This window comes from Eretmochelys imbricata, chromosome 1 (assembly GCF_965152235.1).
Source record: "Eretmochelys imbricata isolate rEreImb1 chromosome 1, rEreImb1.hap1, whole genome shotgun sequence".
NCBI classification, from domain to species: domain Eukaryota; kingdom Metazoa; phylum Chordata; order Testudines; family Cheloniidae; genus Eretmochelys; species Eretmochelys imbricata.
In genome coordinates this window covers 187,801,080-187,815,835 of record NC_135572.1, presented here as the reverse complement: position 1 = coordinate 187,815,835, position 14,756 = coordinate 187,801,080, and the positions used below count along the sequence as shown (strand labels likewise).

The following is a 14,756-nucleotide window of genomic DNA, read 5'->3' as shown; positions in this document are numbered from 1 at the left end:
CTCAGCCCGGCTCACTGTGCCTTGGAGGCAGTAGTGGTGGTGGAAGTGGCCCCACTGGCAGAGGCCACTGTGAAGAGAGAGTTCTGGATGGACTCAGCTGAGGTGGAGGTGGCATGAAGGCTGGCGACTGGTCCAGAGGCCCCTGCGGAAGCGGCAGCTGCAGAGACCAAGCTAACTGGATTGCTGGTGAGCAGAGAAAGGTTCTGAGGGTTCAGGAACAATGGGGCAGTAACGATGTTAGGAGTACCTCCAGCATTGGCAAACACCAAGTTCCCAGTTGCATCCAGTGATGTTATTGGAAGAGAGCCACCAGATGCAAGAGCTAAAATGGGAGAAAAGTGCAGGGAAGAGAACACTAGCATTAACAGCACAGAGGTATGCAGCAAAGTGCAACAGAACTTCAGTTTTCCCTCTTCTGAGCATAGCCTTCTTCCCATGACTAAAGATTCCTTCCTCTTACTTAAACGCAACATAAAAAGATTCACAAATCAGTTGAAAATGGGATTTGGCATTATCGAGGCAGGCAGAACTAAGCATGTAAGAGGGAGGATCCTCTCACTATCCCAAAGAATAGAGAAGGGTCGAAAAGTTTTTTGCTATTCATTTTTACCTATATCTCCCTAACACGTGTCTATCTAAAAGGAATCCAGAGTTTGTTTTAACAAGATATGTTACATAAAAGAAAAGAGGTTATGAAATATTTTAATGCATTATATAGTGTATAATCCTAACTCATTTTCAAACTATCTGCAAAAAACTGCTTTTATCTGCTTCAGGATCTGTTCTACAGTAACTGTATGTTGTCAGCCTCATGCAGCTAAGTAACTGCGCAAGCACATGGCATAATTCAACCATGTGGTACCTGATGTCTTTGGAGCATCACTTCACACTACCCAGATCAGCTGCAGTTGCCACCTGGTTGCGTTTTGGCTGGGAAAGGCTGAGCAGCTGAAGCTAAGCACAAGCTGTTTTTAAGTTTTGTAAAAATATAAAAATAAAGTTCCTATCTAGAATACAAATTAAAGGCATCTCGCTGGATATTTTCAAATCTTAAAAATATAAACCTGATCCCAAGTCATCTGATTGTTCTCAGAATTTCCCATCTGAATGTTCTCAAAGCATCAGCACAGGGTGAAATGTCTGGCACCAGGGAAACTGCCCTCCACTGTTCTGTCACCCTATAACAGGAGCCAGTACTTACTGAGAGAAAGCTCCCTGAGAGCACTGGATAAGATTTTGCAGAAACTGAAATGGCTCTAAGGGACTGATCCAAAACCAATTGAAACTGAAGGGAGTCTTTCCACTGACTTCAATGTGCTTTGGATCAGGACCTTAGTGGGGACATATTGCTCCATCCTACCGGCCAGAAAAAGGCCTATTCAAGGAATCTAGAAGCGAAAACATATTCACACAGAATGGGAGCCACTACAATATGAAGTTCACTTGACTTGTTTGAGTAAAGCCTTTTTAAATTTTGATGCACTTTAATAGTTACATACTACCTCAAAAATCTACCCAGGGTTCAATTTGCCATGAGATCTGCTCTCAGAATAACATTCTTCTTTGCTATTTGTGCACTTGGTACAAGATTTTTTTTTTTTAACTGAATAGTTAAATTTAGTTTATAAATAACTGGCCTGATTTTCAGAGGTGATGAGAACCCAAATGGTTCTCAGTAAAGTCAATGGAAATTGCTGGATGCGCCACACAAGAAAAAATCAGGCCACTCATTTAGACATTTAAATAAAGAATTAACTCCTTATTTTATGGATTTATAGCTCCTAAATAAGGACTTTAGATACACATTTTGAAAGTCTTGATCTTGGATCTTTGTGTTCAGGTTTCTTGTTCTCGGAACTGTTCTGCTATCAGCCTTGATCAAGACAACTATACTAAAGCATCTGCTAAACGAGCTGTAAAAAGAAGATCTCTAAACAGCCTGTTAAAATTGTCCCTCCATGTCCAAAATGAATGCAGTCCCTCCCCCCCACACCCCAGCACCACATTCTTCCTTATCACCACCACCAAATCCCTGAGATTGTATGCTGTCCTAACCTGCCTCCCAAGTTTGTATCTTACCATTCACAATTCTAAAAAAAAAAAAAAAAAAAAAAAATCATCTGTGTGCCATCTTTGTAAAGCTTCTGTCCCCGACTACTGAATTTTGGAGATGAAGAATGTCGCCTCTCTTTTTTTGGCGAGTAAACCACACAAGTAACAAAATCAGTTATATATTAAAAGGAAGTTTACTAACCTTGAATGGTTGCCAGCGTACTGTTGCTCATCAGAGCTGGGCTGAGAGCACCACCTAGCGTCCCTGGATTGAGACTGAGTAAGGCACCTCTGTGATATCAAGAAAACAGACCAGGAGAGAGATCAAGGGAGGCTGTGTTACTATTCAGAGACCATCATATAGATAAAGAAGGTAGAATTCAAGGGTCTGATTTTTAAAAAAACAACATTTCCTGTAGTATTTTAATTTCTCCCATACCACAATGTGGTCTTCACAGCTGCCCTTCAACACTGTGCTTAACAACAAGCCTGAAGAACAGGCACCCAAAAGGCACAAGCTGCAGTTATTACTGCCGTGAATTACACTCACAGTGACTTCTTGCAACTCTTTAGAGAGCTAGCAGAAGGAAATGAGAATAAAGAGAAACTGAAAGAACTACAAGGCATTTACAGCAATATTTTTTTAGTCACACAGCAGCAACAGAATGATTTCCAATAAATATTCAGGTGCTCTCCATCTTGCTCTGGGTCGAAAGGAACAGAACTGAACACAGGGGAACGAAGGGAATCTAAGATGCCAATTCAATTTAAAGTTAGCAACATGGGTAGTGTAGTTTAATGGCTACAGCAAGGAAATAGTAGTCAGAGCTCCTTGGCTCTACACCCAGCTCGGCCACTGACTTAATGTATGACTGATCAAGTCACTAAACCTTTCAGCTTCCTCATCTATAAAATGGGGATAACACCGCTATAGGAGTGTTGCAAGGTTTAATTCATTAGTATTTGTAAACCCTTTGAGAGGTGTAGGTGAAAAACATAGTATTAAAAAATCATGATGAACAGAGCCCCTGTACTATTTTCTTCATTTATCATCTAGAATGCAAAGACAATCCTTACCCAGCTGCAAACTGTGAGGGTGCCATCAAGCCTGGGTTTAGCCCCGCTGCAGCAGCCATGGCAGCGAGACTTGCATTTGCAGGCAACTGTGCAGCGCCTTGTAGTGCGGCTGCTGCCGCTGTTTGCAACCCTGATGCCGTCACCATCACCTGGCTGGTCCCAAGAGGGGAGGACAAGGGAGTAGAGGTTGTCTGTGTTGTGCTGGTCTCACTGGCACTGGATGCCTCGGAAGTGGAGGCTGAGGCAGAAGGGGAAGGACTCAGAGAGGGTGAAGTCACTGCTGAGGAAGCTGGAGGTGCTGTAGAGATCACGGTTGCTGTGTTGTTGGAGGTGGTTTCTGTTGTGCCTGGAAGGAGGATTCCAGTTAGAAGAGTCCAAAGCACAGGCATGCTTGAATAGAAACCCCTACCACCTGGACTCGACAGCACAGGAAAGAGGAAGTGAGACAGACATGTCTCTGTTGGACTGAAGGGCACAGTGAATTCAAGAATGGGGGACTGGTGAGCGTGGATTTCAAATCAAACTGACTCTTCAGGAGGAAGCTGGGTGGCTCAGGTTGGTAACGGGAGTGCCTTTTGCTTCTAGGTCACCAGGGGTGACGGTCTCAGCAGAAAGGCGAGACTGAACAGCCATGAAAAATGAATTACTCCAACATAGGACTGAGGCACATTGGCAGGGCAGTGTAAGGGAAGCTTTCTGTGGCAAAACAGAGGACTTCACTCTCTAGGACAGTCAGTCCAGAGTCTTCCATCAACACTGAATTGCTTTGTAATTAAAAATTTTTAAACAGGCAAGTGGGAGTGAGATGAGAGGAAGGAAATCAGACTGAAGTCAAATTGAGTATCTGGGCAGAGAGAAGGGAAATCCTCCATATTGTTTCTTCGCACCTGTATACCTAAGCTATATTTGTGAGCTCCCAGAGAATCCTTTGCTCCCCACAAAGCACTCCTTTGGTTCTCTATTTTTCACCTTCAGCTAGACAGGTTATGGGCATCTGAGACTCCTACACAACATGTCTTACAAGGATACAACAAATCCAAGAGCCAGTTATCTACAGAGATTTTAGACTGCAACACAGGAGCACCAAAAATCTCAAAATATTGTTCACCTTAAAATCTTTATCTGTTTGATATGTAGACACCACCAATAATCCACTGAACTTCCATTCTATCATTTGAATTCGTTATCCCTGACTGCAGTGGTTTTCTGAAACACCTTCTGTGTTGATACAGCTTAGGTTGTATCTTACCTGTGACTGACAGACTAGTTACAGCAGCACTAGTCAGAGGGAGCACAGGGTTGACAGTCAGGGTAGTAGCTGCACTGCTTGTCACAAGGCTTGGCGTGGTTGCCACCTACAGGTTAGAAGAGAACGTAACTGTACAACTCGTAAGAAGGAAAAGAGTTACCTGACTTGCATTCTTATCTTCTCATCCTCAACCAAAGATAAGGATGGGAAATCCTACACATTTTTTTAAATTCATTCGATTGCTTTAGTACTTGAACGGGCAGAGTCTGGGACCACATTAGTGACATTTGCTCCACTCATGGACCTGACAACGAGCAGCAGCAAATCCACCACACACATACTGTCCCAATAGCTTAGTGGTGGCTCATCAGGAACTAACCATCAACATCCAGCATCTCAGGATTTCCAATTATCCTCATTTAACAAGAGGCAAGTGTTCAAGGAGACTTTCTCAGAGAGAGGAAACTTAGGGGACCCAATAAAAAATGTTTTGTACATGCTTTTTCTGATACTTCTCAAGCTCCAATTCACTTCCTCTAGTTGAAGGCACTCCAAGCACCAACGCATCCTAGTCTTATTTGTCAGATAGGTGTTTTACCATTGTTAAAAGTAGTGTCTTGTTTCACCTTTATCAACCAAATTATCTGAACTTCACTTCTGTGTGTTTTCTTGGTTTGAAGGACCTCTTTCAGAGCATTCAAATGAAATCAACTGCCTTTACTTCTGGACAACTTAATGGAAGAAAGCTATAAATAAACTGAAGGGAATTCAGAGAAAATCAACCAACGTGATTAATGGGCTGAAGGGATTGATTTATTAGGAAAGATTAAAAATTAAATATCCATATCAAGAACTAGAAGTGTATGTATGTACATCCAAGACATGCTAATTGTCTATAAATATATGAAGCATATACACATCAATGAAAGAAAGTGATTATCAGTTATACCCTCTTGGACAACCCAAAATAAGACTAAGGGATAGCACTAAACCAAAGAAAATGTACGTAAATGATTAGGAAATCTTTCTAATAGGGAAATCTGTAAGATTGCTGAATATACTCTTAAAGGAAGTGATGACTGTCGCTTGACGTGTTTAAAACTAGGTTGGAGAAGGATGAACCTGTTAGCATTTTGCTCTAACACTCTATGAACAAAAATAAAAAGAGAAACAGCTAGAGCTGCAGCACATCTCCTCATCAACACAGGCTACTGCGAGCACATTAAACCTGTCCACCATGCTCTACACTGGATTCCTACAGAACACAGAGTCAAGTTCAAGGTCTTGGTCCTTATCTTCAAGGCTCTCAATCGCCTTGGCCCAACATAGCTGCAATAGTGCCTAAAACTCCCAGATGAAAAACCAGGGTTGGCACTTCTGCTCCTTAAGCGTAAAGTAACTTTACACCACAATGTAAAACTTGTGGTTGCAAGTGACAGAATCTTCTCAAGGGCTTGTCTGAGAACTCCCACAGGAACTAAAACCATCACAAACCTCACCACCTTCTGCTCCAAGTGCAACATGCAATTCTTCAACCTTGCCTTCTCTAACAAATACACAGCAACATGTATAAAAAACAGAAGAAAACCCCTTCTAAACAAACACTACACTGCACACACACAATTTCATCCCTGAGAAGAGGATGACAGAAAGAACAAACCACACATGACAGATGTTAGTCATGACATTTAATACAGTACTGTATGGTGCTCAGATAAAATGATGAGGGCAGTATAAAATCCTATATAGAATAGACTAGCTATAGGCTACATGAAATCCACAGACTTCATATAATCAGAAGCTCAGTTACCTTGTCTAGATAACAACAGCCATCCCTGAACAATGGTGGCGTGGAGTTCAAGGAGTGCACTTTGTTTACATATGTTTTCAGTAAGTTTGTGTTTACCTTAGCCAAATATAAGGTTTAGAAAATGAGTTACAAAGATTAGCTAAAGTGTTTTTTCACTTTGATATACATTAACCCTGCCACAAAGGGACAAAAATAGTAGAATCAGGTTTGGGTGACAGTCTGCCAACTACCGCCTAAAAACTGATAGGATCTACTGCTGATTCAATGCATTAACGTGACTGGAACAAGATGGAAAGGATGGAACTGGGTAACATTTTTTTCCTTTTAAAGAAAGGGTTTTGGATAAGTACACCGATCTGGAATTATGTGAATTATGATTTCTTAGCATATGTCCAAAGCAGTAATATAAACTGCATCTTTGTAAGTGGTATTTAGTCAGCTGTAAATTACTGCCAGATCAAGTTAGAAGTTCAGTTTGCGTATTTAAATAATGCATTCACACTGGCTGATTTGTAAGATTTACCTTTTGTTTATAGTACACAGTAGGAACCAGTAAATATAGTATTGAAAATGCCAATTAAGTATGTCAGTTACATTTGTGAGCATAAGTTTGCTGCACAGAGCAGGTGAAAAATATGTGTAATTCCCATTATTGCCAGGAGGAGAGGAGTGACTGATCTTTTCCAATGTGCTGAGCCATCTTCATTTCTTGATTCTTACCAGTGAGGTTGGGCAAGGGAAAATTGCTTTGATGGGAGAGCTGCTGGTTCCACCACTACTGGGTGGGTTGATCCTTTTCTCCTTCTGGCGCCGGTTACAGAACCAAACGCGGATCACCTCCTTCTCCATGTTCAGCTGGTCAGCTATCAGGGTGATCTCCTCCGAGGTAGGCTTTTGGTTCTGAAAAATGAGAAATATCTGAAAATCATGGAAATTACTTTGATGAGTGCTGCATTATGGGTCCAGCATAGCAGGATTCTAAACTAAAGAGCTGGAGGAAGGAACAAAATATAGCTGGAATAGGCCTTCCTGTTTTATCAAAGCAGATGTTGTCAGGAATGGATTAAGCAAAAGTGGGACCTGATGGACCATCCTCCCAATCCCCTAACCTCAGATGGACACTTCTTCCTGTTCAGAATCCCGAACACTCAGAACTCCCTTCTTCTCATCCAGCCTCTCCCCAACTAAACAGACCCTTTTTTCTTCCTAGCTGCCAACTCTCAAGTTTGTCATTTTACAGTTCTGTCCCAGCTCCCCAAATGCTCCTTCTTCTAAGTTGCCTCCAAAACCTCTTCTGCTTTGTCCGAGGTAAGCCCTCTCCCTGAAATGCCTCCTTAACTACACTTTCCCAACATGACTGCTACTGAACATGGATGTTTCCTATAGCACTTCCTGAGCTAGATTCTCTTTTGTGTTCAAGCAGACAGGGTGCCACTTACTGCTCCCTGACATAGGGGCTGGTCTGTGCCGGCCCCATCGTTAGTGTGAGATGCCTTGGGCCTGCACTAACCTACACCACTTGCCTAGGGTCTCTATGGGACCCTGGGCCAGAGGAAGTCCAGCAAAGCAAAGCTCTGCTATGCCCAACATGTCCCCTAAACTGGGGTGTGGCTGGTGTTAGAACTGGCTGTGCTGGCTCTGTGCCAGTTGAAAGTTCCCTTCCATCAGGACAATTCTCGACAGGTCATGTGTGTCCACAATCTGGCCCCCACCTCCATCTTTCTGGTCACAAGAAACACTAGCGGAAGCTGTGTTCAGTGTAGCTGGGTAAGGGAGTTAAAGCTCATGTGTTTCTTTCAGAGAGAAGGGAATAATCATAATTTCTGGAGGGCAGAAAGCCAGGGATGAAGCCTGAGACCTTGCAGGAAGGGGAGATTCTTTCATCACTTCATGGGAAAGGCGGAGGTAAAAAGGGCTAGCACCAGTGATGATCAGATGCTCTGAAAGTTGTCAGTACAGAGAGCACAACAAAATGATGTTCAGGAGGCCCCCTGCAGAGGTGGGACTTGGACTCTAATTTATCCTGCACTTGTGACTACAGTACTTAAATTACCAAAGTTACACACAGTCAACTAAGAGTCTAAACATAAATGATGTTTGGTTCTCTTTCCACCTTCCCCAAGTGCACAGACGCTTATTTCCTTTTCTTTTCTCCTTCCTGGTGTGCACAATATCACGCCTTAATCTACTGCTTGATATCCTTTGACTAAGAAACTAAGGGAAAACAGCTGTCAAGAACCAGTGGGACAGCACTTACATTTTTTAATTTATTAAAATTAGGTGAATACAGATCATTCTGCTTGGTACAATATTTACTATTCCCCCTTCCTTGGTACATACACTTTACTAAGTGGATTGAAAGATTGCCTAAGTATGGCCCTCTCTGAGCCTCTCATGAAATTATACTCTTCTGGGGGCTGGGCCTTTAAGGGAAGTCAAGGACCAGACTACTCGTGACAGGCTCCTGTAAGGGAGAATGAGCCAATTTAGTTACTTTTAAGTAATGAAATCCCTTGGTGGTTGGTTGGCAGCTAGTTAATGAGCATGATAAAGGGCTGGCTCCTAGAGACAGAAAATTTGTGAGGAAAGTAGCTCTTGTGAGAGCTCAACAGAACCAGGGGCCTGGAAGGCACGGTCTGAGGGACAGGGAATTCCGAAACAGTGGCAGGAAGCCCAACTCCATGTTGCCCCAGAAAAGAGGTGCAGCTGATAGATAGCCACAGACCTCTGGCTCTGGGGAAGGATTATTCCCAGACAGTGGCAAGAAGTCTAACTTCAGGGAAAGGAGCTGAGCCGACAGAACCTTGCTGTACAGGAATGGTGGACCCAGATGAGAACAAACTCAAACTGTCTCCCAGCTAAGACGCTGGGGTGAAGTTTTGCTTGTATTTTCATTGAGCCTTTGGTTAATAAACAGACCTCTCATTAGGGGTATTGTTCCATACGTAAAGCTTCACTGAACTTGTTGATGACATTAGGGGAAACTGAGGGAGCAACTACAGCACCACACTTGGCCAGTTGAAGTGCTATAGGGCAAGTACACCCCGTGACAGATATGTTGTAACTGTTTTGCAATACACTTTCACAAGTCACTACAGATTTCCCCACCCTTTGACAACAACAATCTGCCCACAACATACAGATTGATACACCTGCAAATGTATGAACACACAGACCAACACAGCTAAAGATATCAGCACATACATACAACAACGAACTTATATTGTGCTTTTCAGTTGAGGATTCTACAAACCTTGTTTTATATCTGAGGAAACAGATGCAGAGCGATTATATGATTTGCCTAAGATATCTCAGCAAATCTGTGACAGAACACAAGGGATGAGAACTGCGGAGTTCTGACTCCTAGTCCCCTGTTCCAACAACTAGATGACAGACACACACTGAAGATATACTACTTTAAATATTTAATGTCTATTATGTTTAATATGCATCTTAAATATATTATTTCTTATATTGTATCCTCAACAATCATTGCATATCTTACAATGTCTGCTTAGTGCAGCTCCTAGCTGCAGAATTCTTTTCGCCTTAATGGACATGTTCTTGAACAAAGCCACTATTCTATTTTATTACAAATTGGCTGAGCAGAGCAACTGATTCACTGACCTCCAGAAAACTCTTCTCTAAGGCCACACGTATGTTGGTCTCTATGCTGGTGCGTTTCTTCCTCCTACGGTTCAAGCCCTCAATCCCCAGCCCCGGGGAATTCAGGGCACTTGGGCTGGAGAGAGCTGAATCAGATGAGAGATTTTCTGAAACAGAACAGAAGACAGCATGTATCAGTAAGAGACTGTGTCAGTGCACTGCAATCCAATTAAAGGATCCCACACATTCTACCAGTGTAAGAGATGGCAGAATGTACCCCATATTCATTCCAGACCTGGGTGGGCTCCTTCACAGCAGAGGTATTAACCTGGTATTACCATTTATACCTGCAATTTACAAGCTATAAATAGGGCCCAGTATCCTTTGTGACAAACAAAAAATGGCTGCTCACCTTGTGCAGTAACTGTGGTTCTTCGAGATGTGTCTCCCTATGGGCGCTCCACTCTAGGTGTGACAGAGCCTCCCACACCTTTGATTAGAGAGTTCTCATAGCAGCGTCTGTTCGGCCCATGCTTGCATGACAGTCAGTCTTGTGCCCCATCCCGTTGTTATATAGCACTGTGCGGGTGAACCGCCCTCAGTTCCTTCTCTACCATGAAGCCCTATAGCAGAGAACTCTGAAGCAGAGGGGAAGGAGGGCAGGTGGTGGAGAACCTATAGGGGGACACATCTCAAAGAACCACAGTTGTTGCACAGGGTGAGTAACCCATTTCTTCTTCTTCTTCTGCGAGTAGTGTGCCTAAGGGTGCACCACTATAGGTGATTACGGAGCAGTACCATCTAAGGTGGAAGGGGCTTTGGAGTCTAATCCAGTACAGCAGAGTACAGTCAAGCCAAATATCATATCAGAGGCAGAGTTGTGCGTGATTGCATAGTGTTTGGAGAACGTATGCACAGAAGCCCAAGTGGCAGCTTTACTTATTTCAATGATCGGTACATTTTTGAGGAAGGCCATGGAAGTGGCAGTAGACCTTGCCAAATGGGTGTGTATGAGTGAGAGTGGCTCATTGTTATGAGATTGGTAATAAGAGTTAATGCAGTCTGAAATCCATTTGGAAAGTCTCTGGCTGGAGATTGCAGAGCCCTTTGATGTGTGTGCAATCAAGACGAATATCTTGTTGGTCTTTCTGAAGAGTTTTGTTCTGTCTTGATAGGAGGTCAGAGCTCTTCTGACATACAGGGTATATAGTATTGCGTCCTGCTGATTCATATGCTGTTAGGGATAGAAGTCAGGGAAGTGAATGGTCTGACTGATGTAAAATGCAGAAGAGATCTTAGGTAAGCATTTGGAGAGAGGTGACCTTATCCTTAAAAAATACTATGAAGGGGCCATATGCCATCAGGGTCCCTAGTTCACCAACCCATTGCACTGACATGATGGCTATCAGGAATGCTGTCTTCATAGACAAATGGAGTAGCAAGCAAGAAGCCAGGAGGTTCAAAGAGTGATCTTGTGAGGCATTTAAGCACCAGGTTGAGGTCTCATATTGGAGATGGACATTGGACTGGTGGGGAGAGGTTTCCCAGCCCTTTGAGGAACCTTGTTATGGTCAGGTGGATAAGGATGGAATACCCTCTATAGAGGGGTGAAGGGTCATGATGGCAGCCAGGTGGACTCCTATTGAGCTCAATGATAAACCGAAAATGGTTAGGGCTTAGGTGTAGTCTAGTATATCTGAAAGTGATGCAGTCATTGGTGAAAGCTGTCTACAGCCACACCAACAGGCAAAAGGAGATCATTTCTGACAATATGTGTAGCAAGCAGGTTGTTTCCCGCTGTGTAGTAGCACTCTTTTTACATTGTCTGAACAGGTTGTCTCTATCCCTGTGAGCCATCAAATTAACCACGCTTTGAGATGAAATGTCTTGAGATTGGAGTGAAGAGTCCTCCCGTGCTCGTGGGAGAGGAAGTGGGGAGTGTTGCGAAGAATAATTGGAGGGCAAGGAAGGTAGCTGTAGGAAGTAAGAAAACAACGTTTGTCTGGCCATGGGAGGGGCTATTAGAATGACTCTGGCCCTGTCTCGCTCTATCTTGAGCATCGTCTTGGCTATTAGGGGAGTTGGAGGAAATGCACATGGTAGGTTTGACGGTCACTGAAGTTGAAAAACATCCCCTAAGGATTGGTGACCCAGTCTGCCTTTGAGCAGAAGTGGGTGCATTTTTTGTTTGCCTCTGTGGCAAAAAGGTGCCCCATTGGTGGAATATGTGGGATCTATTTCCCACTCATGGTCTTGGAAGAACTGTCTGCTGAGTGCATCAGCAGTCACAATCTGGATACCTGCGAGACAGGCTGCTGTGACAGTAATCTGGGTTTGTATGCACCAGTTCCAAAGTTTGAGGGCCTCAGTATAAAAGGAGGGAGATCTGGCGCCTCCTGGGCAGCTGATGTAAAACATGCATGATATATTGTCCATCATGATTTTTATGTGCTTTCCTTTTATTAGTAGTAGGAATCGGAGATAAGCATATCTGATTGCCTTGAGTTCCAGGAGATTGATAGGTAGCATTGTCTCCTGCGGCGTCCACTTGCCTTGGATCACGTAACTGTCTAGATGCACTCCCCACCCTAGCAGAGAGGTGTCTGTCATTATAACGACCGTCGGGGAAGGATATGTGAACAGGACAGAACGTTGTGATGGTTCTTCCACCAATCAAGGTATTGTTTCATGAAGGCAGGTACACAAAGGAGCATATGTAGACTGTGTTTGGTGGGCGAATAAATGGTTCTGAGCCATCCATGGAGGCAGCATATTCTAAGTCAGGCGTGCTCTGTCATGAAGGTCATGACCGCAATGTGGCCCAGTAATAGAATGCAGTTCCTGACTATGGTTTGTGGACTGAGTTGAATCATGTTCACTATGTTGGAGAGGGCCATGAACCTGTGCTGAGGAAGGTAGGCTCTTGCTGTCACTGAATCGAGATGTGACCCTGTGAACTCTAGGCTCTGCACTGGGGTCAATGTGGATTTATGTATATTCAGTTGTAGACCCAATTGGAGGAAGAGGTGTATGGCCTTGGAAGTTACCCAAGATGTCATCTCCATGGAGCAGCCTTTTAGTAACCAATTATCCAGGTAAGGGAATAGTAAAATATCTTTCTTGTGGAGTTGGGCTGCTACCACCAACATGACCTTCGAAAAGACCATGGGGCAGATGACAGACCTAAGGGGAGCACTCAATATTGGAAGTGATTCTGGCCAACAATAAAATGGAGGAATCATTTGTGAGATGGGTGGATAGCGATATGGAAATACGCATCTTGAGTGTCGAGGACTGAAAATCAATCTCCTTCCTCTGGTGAGGGAACTATCCTCTACCTTTGGCATCACAATTTTGAATTTCTACACCTTTACATAGGTGTGGAGTAGTCTCAGGTCTAGGATGGGTCTCCAGCCTCCAGGTTTTTGGTACCAGGAAGTACCTTGAACAAAACATCTGTGCTGCATGGGGACTGGTTCTAGAGCTCCCCAACGTAAGAGAGTGCCTATTTCTTGGCACAGTATGCTCTCATGAGCAGGGTCCCTGAAGAGGGATGAGGAATGGGGGGAAGAAGGGGTAGTCGGTGGAAGTGAAGTGGATTGCGTAATCTGTGGAGACAAATCTCCAAGACCCACCAGTCCGTAGTGATCAACTCTCAAGACTGCATGAAGTGGTGAAGGAGGTCACCGAAGGGAGGGGTCAGCTGCAATGGGGGAGGATGAGGATGGTAATTTAGAGCCTTGACCAACATGTCAAAATTGCTGCTTGGAGATGGACGAGTCCAAGGCAGAAGGCTGAGAAGCGGATAGTTTCCTTCTCTGGAACCTTTGCCTTCTTTGGTGTGGTTCATACGCCTTCTGAGGGAGGAAGAATTTGGTGTGTGTGGGGGGGATCTCTGGGATGTCTGGGACTTGCTGAGTTTGGTCTTATATGAAGGGGCGTAAAAGTCAAGAGAATGCAAAGTCACTCTGGAATCCTTCAATGTTCGCAGAGACTCATCCATCGATCTGCGAACAATTTAGAACCGTTGAAATGAAGGTCCTTGACTGGGATCTGAACCTCCTTAGGGAAATGAGAGAGCTGGAGCCAGGAGACTCTTCTCATTACCAACGCTTTGGCCATCGAACAAGCGGTGGTGTCAGCAGCATCGAGGGAGGCTTGCAACATTGTTCTGGCCAATAGCTGGCCTTCCGCCATAATCGCTTGAAACTGCTCCCTGTGTTTTGCAGATGGGTGGTCGACAAAGGTCATGAGTTTGGTGTAGTTGATACGGTTATATTTTGCCATTAAGGCCTCAAAATTGGCAATTCTGAATTGAAGTGAGGCTGAGGAGTAAGACTTTCTCCCAAATAGGCCCCGATGCTTGCGGTCTTTATTGTGAGGTGTTGATTTAGTGTAGTGCTGCCTAAAGCTTTCATTCACCACATCTACCAGGGAGTTAGGTCAGGGGTGGGAAAATGAAAACTCCAAGCGCTTTGCTGGGACATAACATTTCTTGTCTGTTCTTTTACATGTAGGCGGAATGGACACTATACTGGTATGTGCCAAACAACCTTTGCTGGATGTAAAAGCCTCATTAACAGTTAATGCTATACAGGCCACTGATGGTGAATGGAGGATATCGAGCAGCTTATGATGAGGCTCCATAACCTCCCTGAGTGGAATCTAAGGAGTCTGCAAGTCTCTTGATCAGATCCTGGAAGTGTTTAAAATCATCCACCAGGAATGAGAGGGGAGACATAACTGCTTCATCCGCAGATCAAGAGATATTGCCTGTAGGCGAAACCTCTTCATCAGCTCTAGCCTCCTGCTCCTCAAAAGATTCCCCCTGAGGGTCAGGTCTTCTAGGGGGAGCAGGTAATGCCAACTGTTCTTGCCCATGGTGGGTAATACTGGATGTCCTAGAGAACTGTTGACTATAAACAGCTCAAAGTCCCAAATTGGCCAAGGAGGAGAAGCATA

At 43.9% G+C, this 14,756-nt stretch overlaps 1 protein-coding gene across 2 annotated transcripts in view; it reads right to left on the bottom strand.

Moving 5' to 3' along the window:
- Positions 1 to 11: 11 nt before the first annotated feature.
- Positions 12 to 14,756, bottom strand: part of POU2F1 (POU class 2 homeobox 1) — a 168,545-nt gene continuing 153,800 nt past the window's right edge. For both annotated transcript variants that reach the window (XM_077820285.1, XM_077820295.1), the window contains 6 exons: positions 9,816 to 9,961; positions 6,909 to 7,088; positions 4,379 to 4,484; positions 3,130 to 3,475; positions 2,255 to 2,343; positions 12 to 322 (listed from right to left, as the gene is read on the bottom strand). In XM_077820285.1, coding sequence (XP_077676411.1) covers positions 12 to 322; positions 2,255 to 2,343; positions 3,130 to 3,475; positions 4,379 to 4,484; positions 6,909 to 7,088; positions 9,816 to 9,961 — 1,178 coding nt within the window. The remainder of the gene's footprint in view (positions 323 to 2,254; positions 2,344 to 3,129; positions 3,476 to 4,378; positions 4,485 to 6,908; positions 7,089 to 9,815; positions 9,962 to 14,756) is intronic.